Source organism: Camelus ferus, chromosome 4, assembly GCF_009834535.1.
Source record: "Camelus ferus isolate YT-003-E chromosome 4, BCGSAC_Cfer_1.0, whole genome shotgun sequence".
Taxonomy (NCBI): Eukaryota; Metazoa; Chordata; class Mammalia; order Artiodactyla; family Camelidae; genus Camelus; species Camelus ferus.
Genome location: NC_045699.1, coordinates 51091742 through 51106593, shown reverse-complemented (window position 1 = coordinate 51106593; position 14852 = coordinate 51091742). Strand labels below are relative to the sequence as shown.

At 33.8% G+C, this 14852-nt stretch overlaps 2 protein-coding genes across 6 annotated transcripts in view; both read right to left on the bottom strand.

Annotated features, from left to right (window-relative positions):
- Positions 1-14852, bottom strand: part of FSD1L (fibronectin type III and SPRY domain containing 1 like) — a 65083-nt gene that overhangs the window by 35552 nt on the left and 14679 nt on the right. For 4 of the 5 annotated variants that reach the window (XM_032478110.1, XM_032478108.1, XM_032478109.1 and 1 more), the window contains 3 exons: positions 13792-13887; positions 11278-11409; positions 6045-6146 (listed from right to left, as the gene is read on the bottom strand). In XM_032478110.1, coding sequence (XP_032334001.1) covers positions 6045-6146; positions 11278-11409; positions 13792-13887 — 330 coding nt within the window. The remainder of the gene's footprint in view (positions 1-6044; positions 6147-11277; positions 11410-13791; positions 13888-14852) is intronic. The other variant, XM_032478112.1, reaches the window with a different exon arrangement.
- Positions 1990-3171, bottom strand: LOC102510224 (60S ribosomal protein L6-like). The gene is given in 2 exon segments (XM_032478114.1): positions 1990-2550; positions 2552-3171. Coding segments are annotated over 2 exon segments (684 nt in total). The 5' UTR covers positions 2723-3171; the 3' UTR covers positions 1990-2037.

The window sequence follows — 14852 nt, the reverse complement described above, 5'->3', positions numbered from 1 at the left end:
ACATTACTATATTGCTTGATTTCTCCAAGTTTCAGTTCCAAGACAGATGCATTTTTGTCAATTAAACGTCTCTGCTTAATAAGTACCACCTGGTCCCAGGATTACCACTGTTGTCTCCAATACATCTATTTGCATCTGCATAATTCTACTTAGTGAGTTATGAAGACGCCTCAAGGAATGCTTAGATTTTTAAGTTATGATACTATGTAGAATTAGAAAGCCTTCAAGAAGCATTAGTCATACTACTTTGTTCAACATCACTATTTTCTACTTCAATTACTGTTTCAATTTCAATATTCTATTGAAATCATGTTTGCCAACACTTCATTTCTCTGTATTATCACCAGAGATGGCTCCTTTCTCTCACTTCCTTTCTCCATCTCTCAATTGTTATTTGAAATAAATCTTAACGATTCTGACCCTTCATTTTATCAGTTATATGAATTTGTCACCTGAGACCAAACTTCCTTAAATAAAACTCTAATAAGAGTACAATGTAAGAGTAATAACAAATGGTTCTTCATCATTACCAATTAAATTTAAAGAAGTTAAATCAGCTCTTTCCCCAATCTCATTTTTAATCTGCAGGAAGTAGATACAGAAAATATTTTTTCATGAATTTAAGCACTTTAAAGATTAAAATCTTATTGTTTCTATATTTCTTCTTAATATCCTCATTTTCTACTTTTACAGAAAGATGTTAGAAGCAAAGTATTCTAAAGTAATTCCATATATGGAATAGCTAATTGAATAGTATTTTCTAACACAACTAAAATAGGAATAATAAAAAAGAAGTTTTAGATCTTGTTTACTGTACTCAATGAATCATTTACCAAAACAGAACAAAATTTGAGATTTCCAGATTTCTTCCCAATCAGCAGAAATTTTTTAACCCATTAGCAAAAAACAAGGAGCATTAGACCAGGTTTTAAGGGATTTAAGTTTCAGCCCATCACACTGATCAGCAAATCCCTTAACTCTTTTAGGACTCAAGTTATCTCATCTATAAAGTGATGAGCACAATGGTATCTTTGAACCCTAAAAGTCCATCCTACGCCATCTTATTTGTAGATAATAACTTTTTTAAAACTACCTAAAATAAACATTTTAACACTCTAATTCTCTGAAATACAGGCTGAAGTGAAGAAAGCAGCAGCAAAGGGAAAGTTAGTTAAAATCAGAGCACTGATACACAGCGTAAAAATAAGAATATATCTGCTTCTGAATGATAACTGCTGAGAGAAAAACATACTAACACTGTCAAAAGCAAAAAATAGATGCCAAATGTCACATTTTTCTGAGGCTCATCTTTATTTTGATTTGCCGTAAAGCCCCAAATAGTTCCTAGTAAAAATGTGAATGCCACACAATATTCAGGAAACTTTTAAAGTTTTGTCTATATGTTCATATTGTTTCATTCTTCAGACTTTCCTATTAGATTTGGGACAGATAATTCTGTAATATTCCCTTGAGACAATAAGAAAATGACTGGGGGGGGGCAAATATTTAATACTTTTTATAATATATGATTAAGACTTCTACCCTCACCCCAAAAATACTATATTAAGGAATAATTTGGGAAATGAGAGGGACTCAGTCAGAGTGAATAAGAGAGAATTTCACAATGCTATTTTCCCTTAGGCAAAAATACCAGCTTTCAAAAAAAAAAAAATACTGCATACTGCTTAATTCCAAGCTTTATATTTTCTATATATATATTTATCTGTTTTAAAAAGCACTATTTTTCAAAAAAATATGATCATTTAAAAGGTTTCTTCACAAAACCCTAGTAAGTAATTTGAAATAAACTTTGAACACAGTAGTGCATACATCTATATTCTATGACTAAGTACATTTACATAACAGGAGACTACATTTCTGTAAGACATAAACACAAATGAAATTAAGGTGCAAAATTATAGTCTGAGCTATTCTTAACAAATACTTAGATTTGTTTTTAAACTGCCTTTATAACTGAAGTATTCACGCTTTTTTTTTTAATGGATCAGTTATTTAATTAGGTCCTCTGTAGTAAGTTTAGAACACCAATTTGTGAGGATAAATTCCATTTGTGAGGGCAGACACAGAGCAGAGGTAGCCCTGGAGCTGACGGACAGCTTTGATTCTTTGCAGGATTTGCGAGTCCACTGGTTTCTGATCAGCCTTGCGCTGCTCTGTAATCTCGTATCTCTCTTTCTCTGTGTCGAAGATCTCGCCTTCCTGGTGTCTGGGCTCACGCAGCTTCTTCTTTTTGAAGTAAGTATCAGTGAGACGTTCTGGGATTTTTACACCACTGATGTCAATTTTGGTGGAGGTGGCAGTAACAAATTTCTGGTGTGTTCTACGCAGAGGAACTCGATTGAGGGACAGAGGTCCAGTCACAAGAAGGAAACCACTGCTCAGCTGCTTCAGGAAAATGACCCTCTTGCCTCTGTGATGCCCAGTGAGGATGATGAGAATGGTCCCCAGAGTGATGCTGGTGCGCAGTTTCCTCACATGCTTACTGAAGGGTTTCTTGCCGTGGCTCAACAGCTTTCGAGGCACATCTTCCTGTAGGATAATATGTAGGCATTTTGCGAAGCTTGACCACTCGGGTACCACCATTCTTATCACCACCAACTGGTTTTGTGACAGTAGCAAGAATCCTCACCTTCTTTTTCTTTTCAACCTTGGATTTAGCTGCTGAATACTTCCTCTTGTACAAGGCCTTTCTGGAATACATAGCCGATCGGGAATATCGGCCAATTCCTCTGACCAGGACAGGGTTTCAGCTGCTATGGGGCTTCCCCTTCTTAACCGTCTTTACCTTCTTACCCTTTTTAACGTTGCCGCCAGCATCATCAGCCTTCTTGGCTTCAGGTTTTTTCTCCTTGGTGTCTGGCTTCTCAGTTTTTTTACCCGCCGTCTTTCAAGATGGGAAGGAGGAAACATTCACGCTTTTGTACATTCAGGCTTTTGCTGACGGTCCTCTCCTCTCCCAGAATTCCCAGAAAGGAGCTTCTGCCAGTGCTACTTCTGCTCCCTTGAAAATACTGAGTGAGCTGACACCCCCCTCCTTACTTGTTCTTCCCAGTGGTCAGAGACTGACTCCTGATGAACAATATTCCAATGGTGAGTTATTGTGAGTCAGAAGCAGGAAATACACAGAGCCACTCTCCCTTTTCATTTTTGATCAAATCCAGAAGACTGTTTCACCTTACTCTATACTTCTGATTCCACTGTAGGCACCTGTGGGCAGGTAACCAGTCCCTCCTTCCTGGTCTGACAGCTGAGTTATGTGCGGCAAAATTGTGATGAAGTGGCTGGTTAGTTATACTGATCTGGAAATTGTCCCACAGACTTAGCTCTTCTCACAGGCAGAATTCAAGTTCCAAATTCAGGGGGTGGGGGAGTTGGTAGGAATATTAATTTTGGCAAGGGATCTATGCAGTGTTCTGCAGGCCAGTTATTAGCAGAAAAACCAGGCCTGATGGGACCTTGGTTATTTGTTCATCCAGAAATAAAGCTAATGATCCAGAGCTCATCTGCTGGTGGTCTTTCTGCATATATTTACTATCAGTCAAGCTGCTAATAGTTAAAAAAAATTAATGAAAGTATATTCTGAAATTCTGTTCCACTTGTGCTATTTCACTTGTCCACCTTCAGACCGCAGTGATGCTGGTAAGCAGCATAGCTTTGTATTCAGTTCTCATGCTGAGGTATAGCAACATGATCACTTAAATATTAGTATTTAACACGCTATTTTTGAAGATAATGAAGTCTAAAAAGACTCATGGTCTGGATTTTAGCCTATAATATTTTTGTCCCCATGAGTTATTCATATTAATCTCATCAATCTGGTTTAATCTGGGATATTCACAAATAACATACCTTAAAAGAATTCTTTCCAAATATCTAACAATATACTGCTAGTCGAATAATTAATCTTCTAAGGCATCTTTCCCTATTCTGTCAGCGATTAGGTATCTGAGGCAAGCCTATAGTCCACGCAGCTGGTTAAGAAAGTGAATTTAGTTTTTGACTCGGAATCAAACCATTACCCGGATACTAGTTGGATACACTAAGAAAATAACTGCAGGCAACTCTCAGTTAAGCATTTTTCTTAAACAACAAACTCAGGTCTGTCTAGGAAACACTGAAAAATAATTCATTTCACATTTCCAAATGGCTCAAGCTATTAAGCAGTACTGCAAAATGCTGGAAGACAAGACCAACATAGTAAGATAAGAAGCAAAGTGGCACGTTAAGAAAATATATTTAAACCACAATGTGATTTATTTTATCAGAACCTTTACAATAAACTGGAAACAAGTTTTAACACAGCTGGAAACAAAGCTGGAGAGAACAAAGGAGAAAGAAAGGGAGAGGAGGAGCTTTTGAGAGGAAGAAGAGAGGACTCTGAAAATGTCAATGGAAAGAGACACTTGGGAGAAACAAACTTTTATCAGTTTTTCCAAGCATCAACTCCTATTTAAATTCAACGAGATTCAAGCTATTTTGAGGATTATGGCCATATATATTATAGTTTTCCTGGCTTCTTCCTCTCTTGGGCGCTCAACTGTTGAGTCTTGCTGCTATTATTATTCCCCATCATTAACAGCTGCCCTGCTCCACTAGAAGGGAAATCTACTGACAACTAGGTAGTACCATGTACAGATTAACAGTCAATAGATTTTGAGAACTGTCATAAACAGAGGATAGTAACTCTTACTCATGAACTCTGACACTGATTCTGTTGACTCAAGACATCTTTTGCTTTCTGCACAGTTTTTTGGCTATGATCCAGATATTTGAGGTTATCACATAAGTATCCTCTGACAGGTGATATATCTATTCTTTTAAAATAACATAAGTATGGTATAATTCCCTCATAATTACTTCATATAATAATTAAGTCTTACCAAGTGCAAAGATGAACTTTCTCACAACCTACCTCCAAATTCAAAAATTACTTAACTGGTTTATAGCAAAAAAACTTTTGATTCATTTTATCAAAAGGAATCCATTTTTAAAGTTCATTTTCAAAACGCAGGGATATAAGTCAGCGAATGTTACCCTCTCAAGGAAGTTTTTTCTACCCTCAAATTCGCAGAAAAATCATAAAATGAAAACACTTGGTGGACACAAATGGATTATAAAGCCATCTTTTTAACAATAAAGCAGCTCACCACATAGTCCACAAAGACCAAGTAAATAATATCAAACTCAAGGATCTTGATAAGATTACTTCATAGTATATATTTTACTATTATATATAATTATTATATTATAAAGCTTAATTTCACTCTTCTAACACCATTTTCTATACAGTTTACATACTTATTCTCCATCAAATAGATTTGATTTGATAAATTGGTAATCATTTAAAAATGACCTTGCTTAAAATAAGAATTAGAATCTATGATTCAGAATCTCTTAAACACCAGGATCTAGGTTAAAACACTAGCAGTCATCTTGCTCTACTATTTATTACCTTCACAGCAAATATGCCCCTTAAGGACCTATATTTTCATACTTAAATAAAACATTCAAACAATTACATAAGCTAAACAGTGAGACATTTAACAACAAATTTAATAACAAATCTCACAGTGCTCTCATATATGCATCAAGTGATGATGTTTTCCCAATCAGCTCACTGAAAAAAACACCAACCTAGATTTTTTAAAATGTTAACAGCAATATCAATCTTCATTCCTTAGTAAGAAAATGTTTATAACAAAAGTATGACTCAGCTGAAGTGCAAAGTACCTTTCAGTGGGCATGTAACTGAAAAAAAAAGAGTAACTTCATTCATCTGAATTAAGAATTAAAGAAAAATTAAACAATTATATGTTCATGACCCCAATGACACATACTTCTAAGTATATGCTCTGGAATAAATGAACACCTATCACTCTATTAACAAGAAATTCTAAGCCTTTTCTAGTATTAGAAATGACTAAATCAATCCAAAACTAAAAGGGGAAACACCATTTTCTTTTAAACAAAACTTTCCTTTTTAAGTGGATTAGTCTCATTTTTTTGTTTGTTTTTTTTGGTACCTTTGAAAATTCTTCAGGTTCCTTTATATCTAATGACCGTGTTGCAAATTCTAGAAGTTCTTCTGAGTTCTCCAGCGCATTATTACATTGACTAAGCTGATTCTAAAAATAATAATAATAACAATAATATATCACTAAAAAAGAAGTTCCTGTTGTCATTAGAAACTTAAATATACAGTTAGAATGAATGTTACAATCTTAATAGCAATAATTGAACAAACATACTTTAGAGAGGTATTGAAGCAAGGTAATCACTAGCCGTATGTAGAACAAATTTTAATTATCCTAAAAACTTCCATAATTTGTCCAGAATAGCTTAACTGCATACAGATAAAGATATATTCATCACTTAAAAACACACATAAAAAAAACATAGCAATTATTAATAGCTGGGGTCAAATTTACTTAAAAATTCTTCTTATCATAAGGGTAGTCAGAAAACTACCAACAATTTAAATTAAAATATCAAAATAATCCGTCTGCAGACAACATCCTCTATAATGAAGACTAAATTTCTTGATATTTACCAAAGCTAAAGTTCATCAGGTACATTCAGTTGAGCACAATCTTGGTACTCCATTTATCATATTACTCAAGAATACATACTACTAAAATGCTAAGTTATGGTTTCCAAAAGTGGATAACACAGGAATCACAAATGCAAGTCCCTAGATTTCCATAAATCAAAGGGGAACAAAAGATAACTGTTACAGTGATGTGCTCTGTTACAGTGATGCATTAATTTCACCTAACACAATCTTTCTTATTCAGTTCTCTCTCCCCACCTCGCCACCTCTTCTCACTTTATCATTTGTAGGTTTAAAACTAAGCCTAGCTATATGAAAATATTGTTAGTGATACCTTTAAACAAAGCAATGGACCCATTCCTATGTTTTTAAGTGTATTCAAGATTTTTCTTCAGAATATTTATTATTATCTATTCTATATTCAAATCTACTTAGTTTTCCCTTAAGATACACATTAAATATAAATTATATCTCATTTTATTGGTTTCGGATGTATCCTATTGTACTTTGGAAAAACAGAATAGTTCAGTCAAAGTTTACGTTAAAAGAGGTTTTTATGTGTCATTCTAAGAACCCAACTACAATTTCATAAAAATATTACTCTTCCTATGGCTAAACCTTTTATGAATTTCAAAGAATTACCAGAACACCATTTGAAATATCCCATTTGTAGAAGGGCTTAATAAAAGGCTTATGCAAAATCACCAAGAATAAAATGGTAGGTATAAATGGTCTATACAGGATCACTAGGACAGAGTTAAGTCAAAGTAGCATAAAAGTGAAAAAGAGCAAGAATAAAGAATGTATTTCAAGGAACTATTAAAGTAAAAAACTCAATCTGAAGTCAAAGTTTGAAATAAAATAGCATCTTAGTTTAAGAAAGTGCTATGAATTTTTTTTGAAGTCAAGAGGGAAAGCAAAAAAAAGAACAAAGGAATACAACTTTAAGAGCACTTAGTTATTCAGAGGAATTGTTAAAATATCTTAATGAAAACAACATGCTATTGAGTTTGTAAACCCAAAGAAAGAACAAAGATGCTCTATTATCTCCAACTAAAGAAGGAAATGGCATGATTAACCAAGTGGTGATTCTTTCTAATACTTGGTTTATAAACTATCCCAAGAAAGCTTAATGGTTTGAGTTACCATTAGGCTGAGATCACCATAGCTTTTCCTTTGAATCATAACACAAGAATATCCTGAAGAATGAAGTCATTTTATGTTCACAAAGCTTATGTCTGGGTCTTATTTTACAAGCTAATGTCCCTTCAATATCCTTTGATCTCCCCTAGATCACCATTCCTATTAAAAAACTGAAAATTTTTGTGGCTTTGAAAAGAAAAGACAAATATTAAGAATTACAAAAGATAAGATAAAAAGAGGGAAAAAATGGAATCACTGAGGAAAAAAAGGAAGATCTGATGTGATGATACCGGAAGAAAAGATGGTGCTAACATCTCTGCAGTCATCACTTTCAACGAGTATTCAGAACTCTGTTTCTCCTATTTTTGCAACACTCTGAATCCTCCCATCAATATTCACAGCTAATGATGAATTTGATAAAATACTTGATCAAAAAATCAGAGTAATGTCATCTTATTTAAAAACAGCCCAAATGCAGTTGAATGGAAGACTTCCATGAATCAAATCAGTTGCAAATATATATATATATATATATATATATATATATATATATATATTTATATTTATATTTATATTTATATTTATATTTATATATATATATTTATTATCATTGTAATTAAGAGTCACAAAACCCAAAGTGGACAAAGTTCATCTGAGATTCCATGAGAAAAAGAGTTTAAATGAATTTATATGACCCAATTATTTATTACTGGGAATTTAGTGAAACTAGAAATATAAATTCAATAGTTTACAAGAGCAATAAATGCAGCCTGTTCTAAGAAGAGCACTATCGATTTTACATATTCACACACATATACCCAGCTCTGTACAGGGCTGCCAGAAAATAAGTTCTGATACGAAAATATCATACTTCTTCTGGAAGTCTAAAGACATATTTTAAAAATCCAAAAATCCACAATGGATAGACTATCTAATTCTGAAAATGTCAAACGTCCTGACTTTAAAAAGGACAGCATTCCTAAATATCAAAATGCACACACAATGATATTAGATCTCTCCTCAAAATCAGCAGTGACATGGCCTAAAGATGATTCTAAGACTCTTCCAGACTTTTGATCTGATTATGTTAACAACTGAACCACCTCTTACCTGAAATATCCTCTCTCAAAGTGCTTCAAATAAGTTTCTAAGAATTGTTCCTGAATTCAATTCCTTTCACGAGCCCTCTGCATTATGTGCAGCTGTATGGTATTTACATTAACATTATTCTTAAATAAATTATATCTTATATACATTTTTGCTTACTCCTATAAATTCTAATCTGGCAAAGGATTTGCTTTCCTTTCTTTTCACTTTTCTGTATGGCAAGGATAACAACACATAATGAAGATAATAAAATAATTTTTAAAAATCCAATGATAATTATGACTTCAATGTCTAATAATGCTTTTCCAAAGTCATTATCATAAGAGCTTCATCTCCAATGTCTGTGAATTTTGAGGAGAGAAAGGGAAAATAGAGAAAGGGACCTAAAAGACACTAATTAGTAAACTGCCATTATTTTAAAAACTAGTAATATAATAAGACACATGATTCATACAGGACAAGTACAAAGTATTTTCTAAACACAAGTGGCAAAGTTCCTACTCTAAAGAAGGATGTTAACAGTTCGATTTTATTTAGCCAATTGCAAGTTTTTAAAAATGTGTCTATTTGCTGCTTCTATCTCCCCTATTAACAATGCCAGAAAAATAAACTGCATGCACAGTTAAGCAGAAAGAAGATGTCAACAAAAATGTAGGCACCAACCAGGTATTTGGAACTTACAGGTAAGAGAAAAGGAAAATAATATCAGCAGTATTGGAATATCACTCACACCAGGGATAGTTAGAGGTGGGAGATAAAAACTTAATGCACATTCCATATGCATGAGATTTTTGTCACTTGAAGAGGAAAAAGTAGAAAAAACAGGACTCAAGGTCATTTTGGTAGCAGATTTAACATGTGGCACAGGCTAGGCTGACAGAAATGGTGGCTGGTGAACACAATAAAGATGAAGATAGTGAGAGCCGTGTTAGCAGAGAAAAAGAATGAGGAGAAAGAAAGGAAAGCTGCAGATTAAGCAACTGAACACTCTAATGGTATTCCAAACCGCTGCTGTGAAGGATTCGGGTCAAGACAGGATAGAAATCTGCACAGGACAAGTTGCAGGTGAGATTTTCAGAAGATGCTGAGTTTTCCTTTTATCTCCAATCTTGTTTTTTAAATGACTGAATTTATTTATGAAATTTATGGATATTTTATGACTAAATTAATTACCTTTGAATGGTTTAAGTACATTTGACCCTTGAACGAGGGGTTAATTCATATATAACTTAGAATCGACCGTCTGTATTTGCAGTTCCTCAACATCCAATGATTCAACCAACCAAGGACTGTGTGGTACTATAGTATTTACTACTGAAAGATATCAGCTCATAAGTGGACCCTCACAGTTCAAACCCACGTTGTTCAACTCTAATACAACGGCCACCTCCTAAATATAAACAAGAAATCTCAACCTGGAAGAATGGACAGATTTGAAAGGGTATTTAACCCTTGGAAACTGTGTGTATAAGACAGAAAGAGAACATTTGTGTTCTTCCATAGCTTTCAGATTCTTAAAGACATCTGTGACCAAAATTCACACACAAAAATCAGTTGCATTTCTATACACCAACAATGAACAATCCAAGAAGGAAATTAAGAAAACAATCCCATTTACAATAGCATCAAAAAACAATGAAATACTCTGGAGTAAACTTAACCAGGGAGGCAAAAGACCTGTTCACTGAACACTACAAAACACTGCTGAAAGAAATTAAATACACAAATAAATGTAAAGACATCTGGTGGTCATGGATTGGAAGACTTACTATTGTTAAAATTTCTCTACTACCCAAAGCAATCAACAAATTCAATGCAATCCCTATCAAAATTTCAAGGTACCCCCATGTTTACTGCAGCATTACTCACAACAGCCAAGAGACGGAAGCAGCCCAAATGTTCATAGACAGATAAACAGATAAAGAAAATGTGGTATATTTATACAATGGAATATTATTCACCCATAGAAAAGGAAATTCTGGCACTTGCTACAAGATGGATGAACTTTGAGGACATTATGCTGAGTGAAACAAGCCAATCACAAAAGGGACAAATACTATATGACTCCACTTGTGTAAGTTATCTAGAGTAGTCAAAATCATGGAAACAGAAAACACAATGGTGGCGGACAAGCAGTGGGGAAAGGGGCAAATGGGGAGTAGTTTAACTGGTATAGTTTCAGTTCTGCAAGATGAAAAAAAGTTCTAGAGACCTGTTGCACAACAATGTGAATATAGTTAATACCACTGTACATTTAAAAATGGTTAAGACAGTAAATCTTGGGGGTTTTACTACAATTTAAAAAAAGGCATCTATGACCAAAATAAAGTTAAGAATCATTCCTCTACTAGATATAAGCACAAGTTATGCACAAAAATTCACTAATTTTTGCTTTCAATAGATCAAGCACTATACAGACTAAAATTATTCATATTTAAATAGTTGTATGATCTCACCTGTAACTCTTGTGATTTACGAGCTTGTTCCTGCTTGATACTGTTAATCATACTTTCTTTTACCTCATCCAATATGGTGTATAAACTATCAAATTCTTCATCTAACTCTGAAAGTATGTTAGAAGAATTTTCCTGTTTAATAAACAAAGATTTTACTGAAAAGATGTCAAACATTAAAAATCTAAAAGATACAGTATTTATCAAAGGAGAGAATAGATTCATGTTATGAACCCCTCAGCCTAACAGTCAGAAAATAACAAAATTCTAATATTTGACATAAGGCTTTAAAAACAGATCAATCCAAGAAGCTGGCTGCTAATGCTGGTAGTTCTATTTCAGCAGTGCTATGAGTTAAGTAGCCCTTTATGAACTAGCCCATAGTCTCCTCACCTTTTATAATACCATTTCCACAGGACAATGTGAAAGGTGGTTTTTAAGGTTGTCAACTTTGTCCAGACCTTTAGGCTCTAAGGCAGACCCTAAGCCAGTGGTTCTCAACCTTTGGTGTGCATCAGAATCATCAGTGAAGCAGATTTTAAAAAAAAATACTCCATAGATTTTAATTCTGTACCTCTGAGGAACAGTCTGGGCATAGAGGGATGGGGCTGGTGTTGTGCAAACTTCTTCATCTTTCAGGTTGTCTAAAACACTGCATTTACGTAAGATAAGCAGAACTTAAAAGGCTAAGCAATTTCTTACTGGATCCTAAGAGGTTTATCACACACTGAATATCAGTGCTAGAAGGAACCTCAGAAATCATCTACTGACTAGAATTTGTAGTCAAATTTCTAAATTTTATAAACTAAAATACATATAAATGACTTGCCCAAAGCCACACAGTTACTGTGGCAGAATCAATGAAGTTACTGGTTACTAATGGCAGAATCAATAAAACATTTCAAGTCTGCTGACCTCTTAGATTCCCTCACAGCCTCATTAAGCAGGATACTGCTATTTCAACATGAAATAACAAAACATCTGTGAAAACCCTAGATAAGTGATATCCACACTTGCAACAATTATGAGACAGAAGAAATTACCTTAAGGCATTTTTCAACATAGATGAATCATTCAATTAAAAGAAGCAGAACTGGCACGGGCTTAGAGAACTAATACAATACAATCAATACATACAATCATAATGCATAATCATAATCCAAACTTTTGCTTATAATGTTTGTAAAACCCAGACATCATCTCACCGGAGTCTTACTGAAAGTGGTGTTAATCATTTTACTAGTTTCTTTACAGTAGTAACACCATGCTGTGGGAGGAGAAATGTCAGTCTGGAAGGCAGGAGACCTAAGTCAAATTCTACATTAACTACTCTGTAATGGTGTGACCTTGGACAAGCCACTCAAATTCCAGGACCTCAGTTTTTTCATCTGTAAAAAGGAACTGGACTACTCTTTTCCCCTTCAATGACCAATTGGCACACGCTTACAGTCTCTTACCCATTACATCTTATGCTCCCAACTTCAGTGACAAGGGTGTAGGTTAATCAACCACCCTCAATTTTTTTCTGGATGCTCAGGTAACGTCCTAATAATTTATCAATCAGAAAAATAGTTTGAGCTAGCTCTATCTTAAGGTCTCTTTTTCTAGATGTCAAGTGGGATGATTCTCTTGTTCATATATCAAGAGTTTTAGAACCACTAGCTTTGCTTATTTAAAGAAAGTGGATTCATGGATTTACCAAATTTTCCAATAAAACAATTCAAGAAAGACAGTTAAAGTGGTGAAGGTTATAATCAACTAACTTCAATTACAGCAAATTCAGAAGTAAAGAAAATACAAGACCATAAGGTTTAGCAAGAACCAGGCAATTACCCAGGTTGAACCAAACAAAAACCATAGGAAACGATTCACTGTCTACAAGTGTTGTACAAATCTTCTTTGTTTATTTTACAAACAAATGGCCCTCAAATTAATAAAGGCACATCCATGGGAAAGCACCACCAACTTATCTTAAGGTCCCTTCCACAATCAACATTTGATTCTTTACAACATGGATTATCCGTCTAAATGTGGGACCATTTCCCCTCTCTCCTCGTTGGGCACTTTCCCTTTTACTTTTGTATTTTACTTTCATCCAGTTCTGCAAGTGCTGGATATAAATGACACTCTGCAAGTACTATCTACATTTTCCCTCTACAATTTTATTTACTGTAAAAAAAAAGTTTAGTGTCCCAGTACTTTCAGAAAGGTACAGTTTGCTCTTAATTGGAATTAGAAAAGAACAAACAGGAAATGGAAAGGAATAAAAGTGAGCATTATAATATTCCTAGCAACCACTATTCCAGAGTTTTCTCTTTCCATTACTATTTGATCTTTCCACAGAGAATGCAGTAATAGCAAAGAAAGCATTTTTATTTATCTGCCATTTGAAAACCTTGCTATCACCTCTATTAGTTTATAATCAAGTTGATGGTGTATATATTTACATGTCTGATTCAACCCAACAATCACTGATTGTGACATATGTACACAAACTTCTCAAAAACAGATTCCTACCTGAACTCCTTTCAGTGTTTGATTTAGTGTATCAATAAAGTTCTGAATTTCATCATTTTTATTTGCCAGAGTTGAAATGATCCTTTGTAGAGCTTCCTAGGATTAAAAAAAATTAAACATTACGATATTTTATTAAAAGAGAATTATAATCTTCATAACAATTCTCTAAACAAACCCTTTATGTAAGAGTATATTATATAATAAATAGGACCAATTGTTCATTGAACTCATTGTTCAAATTTTCCGAAGGCTCTAATTACAAAAGATGGGGTATGTATTTGTACTGTTTTAAAACCTCTTATTTCCAGTGTTCAGCGTAACCACCACCATACCTTTCACACTGAAGATGATCAGTATTATTTAATATAAAGTTACTTTAGGTCATAAGGCCATGGCAAAGGAACAGAATCAAATCCTTAAGTGTTGCAAAAACAAATGGAAACTTGTAATCGACATCAGGATATGAGGAATAAAAGCAGAGACACTGAAATCTGACATTTTATTTATTTATAAAAATGGAAAACATTATATTTTAGAAATATGAAAGTAGATAATAAATTTGCAGTTAAAATCACAAGCATTCATTGCAATATTTACAGATGCTACAGAACCACAATAAGGTAAGCAATTTTGGTAGCAAATACCTCAGACTTTCTGACAATATTTCCTTTTTAAATAAAATACTAAATTATTTAATTTTCTCTTATTCTCTAGTTCAGTGCTGTCCAATAAAATTTCCTGCTATATTGGAAATATCCTAAATATGTGCTGTTTAATATGGTAGTACTAGCCACATGAAGCTACTGAGCTCTTGAAATGTGGATAGAGCAACTGAGGAACTAAATTTACTTCTTTTTAACTTTAATTAATTTCACTTTTTATTGCCATATATGACAAGTCCTGTAATACTGGACATCACAGATCTAGCTCTTTAATAACTCTTCATGGGTAGCAAAATCCAAACAAGGTACCTGTATTCCCAGTAAAAATCAAAAGCAAGTACTTTTACTTTGTAATTTTCCTAGAAGCACAAGCCTTATTTCCGTAAGCACCTACAAGCA